At 36.4% G+C, this 7,084-nt stretch overlaps 1 protein-coding gene across 1 annotated transcript; it reads right to left on the reverse strand.

Moving 5' to 3' along the window:
• Positions 1-846: 846 nt before the first annotated feature.
• LOC148919085 (uncharacterized) lies at positions 847-5,938 on the reverse strand. Its single transcript, XM_089048784.1, has 8 exons — positions 5,258-5,938; positions 2,989-3,060; positions 2,791-2,799; positions 2,526-2,573; positions 1,699-1,794; positions 1,452-1,616; positions 1,168-1,337; positions 847-895 (listed from the first exon to the last, which is right to left on the reverse strand). Exons 1-8 carry the CDS (start codon positions 5,936-5,938, stop codon positions 847-849), a joined length of 1,290 nt encoding a protein of 429 aa, XP_088904910.1.
• Positions 5,939-7,084: the final 1,146 nt, after the last annotated feature.

Below are 7,084 nucleotides of genomic sequence, written 5' to 3' on the forward strand. Positions count from 1 at the left end.
ATGGGTGCAGAGGGAATGGCTCATCATAGCCTCGTGCATGCAGCATGGATGAAGGCCAAAGACATGGATCTTTTGATAGACCTCTAATAATTTGCATTTGGCAGGTTTCTGCAGTTGGGTGAGGGTAAGTGCTGGTTCGCTTCATGTTGTGGTGGGTGATGTAATGTGAATGTGTTGCCTTCGTTTTCCCTTCGCGGGATAGTATTGTTAGGGTTAGGTGACGATTTATTTTGAATGTCTAAATTTAAGGTAGTCTAAAATGGATGTTTGCGTATTGTATGTATATTGACCTAATATTGTCACCCTATTGTATGTATTTTGCGTCTGCTGGTACTCAGAAGTGCACCACTTGTTTGTTTATTCTGTCATTGTAACCCTACATTGTCTATAAATTACATAACAACGACGGGCCACTGTTATACCTCCATAAAGAGAAAGTATAGATCTGTTTATATATCGAGTTGTACGAAATAGCTCAAGTAAACAATGTAAACAATAAGTATGTTGATGATGATGACAACTCCAAAACAAAAGCACAATTTGAAAACCGAATCAGAAGTACATCCCTATTGGTATCGATTAGCCGTACTACCTAATTTCATTTCACAAAATGAAAATTGATGCATATTCCTACTCCAAAATGAGTATAATTTATTTGCCATGTTAACAAAATGGATAAAGTTTATTTGCCATGTCTACAAAATAGATACAGTTTATGTGCCATGCAAGGCAATTAGCCACCACCAGTGTACAATATTACCTATCACCATGTACAACATGGCCTGAATACAGGCCCTGTAAATGATTTCACGTTGCTACACAAAATAACTAAAGCAAATAGCTCTATCAACTGGATGGATCACCATATACAGCACCTCCACCAGAGCTTCCATGTCTGCATATTCATATAAAAGAAAAACTAAAATAATTAAATTCAGATTGAATTCCCAAGTGATAAGTGAAGGCTGAATTCAATGGAGAAACATTATCACATTTACCTCATATATACGCCTCCCCCCTGAAAGCCTCTATCTTGGATGGGTCAACTTTATCCAAAGAAATGCCAGCAATGATTCCGCAAGAGGTATTGTCGGGCAAATAAGTTCAGAAATTAGAAGTGCACTTATTTACAATATCGATAAACTCCACTGAATTAACATAGCTTACCCATCACATTGTTGCGGTACATCTCCAATGCTGCAATATGTGAATGACTTAAACTTGGACATCTTCATCCCTTTTTGCTTCACCTCTTCAACATCAGAAGTGTCATAAAAGTGCATATCATACAACACCCATGCCAGAGTATCGCTAATAGGCTCAAGATATTTGACCAGCTTGGAATTTGAGGTAAAAGCAATATAGGAGTCATACATAATCACAATTTGTCACACGAAGTCGACTTCTACTGCCACCCAATGGCACCCGTGAAGATTATACGAGACATACACCTTCCGGACTTTGCTCCATGGTTGCGCATACTCATGTTGCCATATATCGTGCACAAAGTGATGTATCTTTTTTAGGTAGCGAGGTGGAAGGTAAACCGTATTTGGAGCAGCTGCTTTCTTCGATACCCATTTCTTTGCAAGAGGTCTTACCAACTCTAAAAATTTCTTCAAACATTTTTCAAGGCACATTACATAATGATGAACCAATGCAACCGAAGCAGTGAATTTAACATGTTCACATTTTTACCTGCAAACAATAATCTGCAGTTGTCTTGTCGGTTCCAAATACCAAATGATGAGAAAGTTGTCTTTTCCGTATTAGAAATGTCGCCATGTCAAGGTGCTGAAAGTTCAAGCAAATAATACCACCACAATTTAATACAAATGTACACATAGTGAAGGTGAGAAAAAGAGTTGAATTATCCTAATGAAGTATGGTTCAAATTCTTACCCTAGAGCTAATCCATTATGTATCATCTCTAAGTTTGTAAAAAAAGTCTGGACCAACTGAACAGGCTTCGAGCTGCACCTCCGACCTATAATAGGCAAACTTCCAAGGGTCAATTTTGTAATCATTCAATAATTGGAACATTGTATAATATAACAAATATAGTACAAACACAGACATGTATATTAAAGGTAGCTATATATTCTTATTGTAGATCACTGCATACTACAACAACATGATTATTGAATTTCCAAGGTAAAAAATCCTAACCTTAAATTGGTTTTCCACGCGGTGCAAAACTCTACTACTGCCTTGACATCATCAATGGGCACGGGTTTTGTTGGATCAAAACATGGCAGGGTTGTGTCCGCATCCAAAAAAATAATCGTCCTTTTTTTCCTCAAGGGATCTGTAAATGGACTCAACAATGTAGTGGCCGACCTATTCTTTCTGCACCATTTACCTTCCACATCTTGTTTTTCAATAGTGGCACTACCTTCCTTAATCGCTTCATCACCAGCCACAATAACATTGGTTATGATATGAGGATTCATCTAACCTCCCAATATCTTAATGTCACTCTTTTTCCAATCCTCTAACAAAGATAATAGTTTTTTGCATATTACTTCACACCTGTCCGCATCTTTCAGAGTACTAAGCTTCTCAACTTCTTGCTGCACTTGTTTGTTAGGAACTGAAGTGCCTATTTATGACTCTTGGACTTGCATGGCTACAAGGCTTTGGCTCCATCACTAGAGACTTGTGCTTCCATTTCTACCAATTCTGTAGTTGGAGTAATATATTCATGTATAGGCGACATGTCATTGTTGCCTCCTTTATTGATATGAGGACTACCCACTTCTTCATGTCCTTCACCATATTCATTCAAACCACCATTTTGTTTTTTCAACTCTTCTATCTCCAACTTAAAATAGTGTTCCATTGAAGCGAGGGTCTTCTTCTGTTTTTCAACTCCTCCACACACTTTTTATTTTTTTGACACTCCTTCTCATGTTTTAAAGACTTCTTCTATACCGTCTCTTCCAAGTCATGCACTCTCTTTGTAAGTGCTCAATTTGAATTGGCTACCTTTGTCAATTTATCCTTTGTGGTTTGAAACTCACGCTTCAAAGTGCGTAACTTAGTCGACGAGAGTTTACCCTGCATGCAGTTATAATGAAACTGTTACAATACCTACAAATATAACCCAAATATTACTACTGTATTGCTATCGTATTGTCTATATATTGACTATATACTGATTATATTGTCTAAATATATATTGTATATTGTTATTCTACTTTTATCATATACTAAAATTTGGGTTTGTTCGATTGACATTTCGTATGTTTGTTTACAGCTGTTCGACCAAAAAAACACTCATTTACAGCTATGATAGAGTAAACCAATCGTCACCAATTTTATTACCATTTGGTCTTAATCTTGTGATTTGATAAGATTTAATTTGCAGATCCTAATCAAGAACTGAAAAAAGGTAGTGATGAACTACAATTAATCCAAATATTCCCTAAAAAAATTAGTATAGAAAAAATAATTTACTATTCCTAAAAACCAGAAAACAAAATAATCAACATTCTTTGAAAGTTTCAAACATAATACCTCTTTTCCGAAACCGCCCATTCTAAAATGCTTGTGACTCCACAGCCATAAGTAACAATATACTTGTATGAACGGAAGTTGGAGATTCTTGGTTGCATACATAAGAGCATATCCCTCACTCCTCCAAATATGATGATTCTCTCTCAAATCTCTTCTAACTCACTGAAATTGATACCCGGGAAACAAATTGGTAATAAATGTTACGATAAAGTACGTAAAAATTAAAGAAAAACACATGCATTGCAATATTTAAATTGAATGAATTTGTTACCTGATTCTTGTGTTTTGTTTGGAGTTTATAGCAGCCCAACTTGAGGTGCAATTTTCTTCCTAGTTTTATGGCCAAAAAATCACCAAAGAGATAGAGAGTTCTAAGCATAGTCTGAAGTATCGATAATATCGACGAAATATCGAGGATATTTTTGTTTTTTCGAATCACGGATATTTTGGAACATATCTATGTACATATGGTATAAATATCAACAATATCGACAATAATATCGGAAAATATCGATGTCGATAATTTCGCTCACACTTCAGCAATATTTTGTGAAAATATCGGTGTAATATCGCTAAAATATCGATGTAAAGGAAAATAAAAATAAAAAGGAAAAATAATAAATTAAAAAATTAAAAAATTAAAAGAATTAAAAAAAAAGGGGGAAAAAAGGGAGGAAAAAAAAAACACAAAGGGGATTTGAACCCCTCCCATTTTACTCCTCCAACACCTTAACCACCATATATCACTTATGTTTTAGTGATAATATGCTACAATATTTATATTTATATGGGTGACATGTTAACAATTACATGCAAAACTATTTTGGGGATTTATCATTTGATGAATACTCTTCACAATATACCTACTCTACACATAGAGATGATGAAGATAGTGAAAAATTTGAACCTCATAGGAACTCTATGTGGTACTAAGTCACTCATGTATCATACCATGCAATGTATAAAGTGTAAAATATTGTAGTAAATCATTATATATATAAATGATTATGGTGTGTTTAATCTTTTTTTCATTAATTACTACATATTTTCTACACTCACAGTGTTTGCCAGCTCGTTGTATAATCAACTTAAATCAGTTAAATCCATCATGTAATGCATTTTATCCCAATATTTCCATCGAAATTTCCATGTTTTTGGACTATCGATATTTCCGATATTATCGATATTTTAGACCATGGTTCTAAGTTGATGATGAAAACTGATCGATGTTGTGAATATGGCTTTCTGTTTTATAGAGAGAGAGTGACTTTATTTTATTTTAGTTTATTTTTACTTTTTTCCTCTTTTAATTCTTCATCTACCCTACAAACTCAATAGTAATTAGGGAATCACATGCTGCACCTGCATCTCTGCAAACTGGCATAAAGGGAACAATACTATTTTCACTTTGTTTTTATTTTTATTTTTTATGGTAAACTACAAAACTCAATAGTGATTAGGGAATCACATGCTGCATCTCTACGCACCTAGTTTCCTAAAGGCATTTGCATGCCATCTATTCTTTTCAGCGTTTCCTAACAGCTTAATTTCAATATCTCTTAGAGATTCAGATTCTTTGCTTTATTTTTCTTTGTTTGAATGTGCTTGACGTTTATGCAACAAGTGTGGTACCTCGTTAAGTGAAGTGGTTAATCTTCATCAAATGGCTCTCTTTTCTTATTTGACCTTGGATTTTTTGTGGCTTTCAACTTATATATGGTTTTCTCATCCAGCCTACCCATCCTTGGATAATTATGTATATGTGGAAGTTTGAGGTAAAAACATGCCGAATGAAGAACATAGATTTAGTTTGTTTATAAGACACAGCACCCCATGGATACTTCACAAACTCTTCGAGGTCTTCCGCCAACTTCAAATACTGCATGTCAATGTGGATACGTTTTTCATTGCCCAACAGCACAAAAACAACAAAGTATACAAATTCAAGCTTGAATACATCGTTCGCATCAGCGCAGTCGAGGAAGGCTTTTTCTAATTCCAAAAGGTTGATAGTTTTATCATTGCCAAAGTACTTCCTTTTCAATGAGCAGTTCTCATTAGTGGCAATCGGAATGAAGGGAAGGTTTCCAAACCTTAGCCCTGTGACGACGCAAAATTGTTGTGCCGTGAATTGGATCACCTTATTGCCAACGATGAATTTTATCCCGTTCACTTGGGAAACTGTCTTCGAATCAGCCTTCCTCAGCAACAAGCCGTGGACAATTGGCGAAGTCCACTTTAGGTCCTCAATCAGTAGGAGATGACCAAAACAACTCTCTTCAAACCTTCGTAGCTGTTGTAGACTGAATTTGTCCTTTATGGTACTGATTGCAATCTTTGTATACGTATGGGATAGTGACAATGCTTTTCCCTGGAACTTTTCTTCCTCTGCAATCATCAACTTAATTGGAGAAACCATATTTCCCTTGCACGGCAATACTATAAAAATAATTTCAGTCCGTTGCAATCTAGACAATAACAAGCAATAAACAATTAGCACTTATCAACAACCTATTATAGGATATTGTAGGAAATCAGTTTGTATAATATCAATTAATATCAATACTGTTGTAATTAGGATTTACTTTCCTAGTAAGTTCCCTAGAATAGAGGACACGTTTCCTAGTATACTTAGAACTCTCTTGTATAAAACCAATTGTACCTATCAATGAAAATTATTCTCTTCCAATATCATATTCACATGGTATCAGAGCAGGACATCAAACCCTAGCTCTTCATATTTCTTTTCCTACGGCACCTTACCTTCTCGTCTTGCATAACTTCAGCTGCGGAAACCATGAGTGATTCCTCTGGCACATTCAAGGTTGAACCTTCAAGTCCTTACTACGTCAATAATTCGGATCATCCAGGTTTGGTAATTGTACCAAAGCCTTTGAATGGAGATAATTATGCAACGTGGCGCAGATTCATGACTATTTCATTGAACGCAAAGAATAAATTGGGTTTCGTTGATGGAACTCTCAAAAAGCCGTCATCGGAATCCACTCCTGATGAACACGCGGTATGGATGCGCTGCAACGACATGGTTTTCTCCTGGATTGTCAACACTCTTGATCCCGAAATCAGCAATAGTGTCATATATTGTACCACGGCCCGCGAGATTTGGGAGGATCTCCGTGAACGATTCTCTCAAAGCAACGCTCCTCGTATCTTCCAACTTCAACGGGAGACTTCATATTTGACACAAGATCAATTGTCAGTTGCTGCCTATTACACCAAGTTGAAAGGTCTTTGGGATGAACTTGCTTCCTACACTGATTCTTCTACATGTACCTGTGCAACAGCCATGATGATCGCAACAAACTCATGCAATTCCTTATGGGATTGAACGAGTCTTATAGTGTTGTTCGTGGTCAAATTCTCTTGATGAATCCCTTGCCGTCTGTTAGGCAAGCATATGCCTCCATCGGCCAAGAAGAAAAGCAGCGCCGCTTGGAGCCTCACGGCTGCTGCTTTGGAACTTCCGATCTGCTGCCATGGCGTTCGAACTGGGCGTCCTAATCGAATCGATCCACCAATCGTGAGGATAAATCGCATTGACAGA

Source organism: Prunus mume, linkage group LG3 (assembly GCF_029339155.1).
Source record: "Prunus mume cultivar Tortuosa linkage group LG3, ASM2933915v1, whole genome shotgun sequence".
NCBI classification, from domain to species: Eukaryota; Viridiplantae; Streptophyta; class Magnoliopsida; order Rosales; family Rosaceae; genus Prunus; species Prunus mume.

Bases quoted from the DNA above. Each gene is read 5' to 3' on its own strand.
- LOC148919085 (XM_089048784.1), bottom strand. From the start codon at position 5,938: ATGGTTTCTCCAATTAAGTTGATGATTGCAGAGGAAGAAAAGTTCCAG. The intron at 1,338-1,451 runs GTGTATGTCTCG...TCAAATTCCAAG, and splicing joins CATGGAGCAAAGTCCGGAAG to CTGGTCAAATATCTTGAGCC. The intron at 896-1,167 runs GTAAGCTATGTT...ATGAATATGCAG, and splicing joins GTACCGCAACAATGTGATGG to ACATGGAAGCTCTGGTGGAG.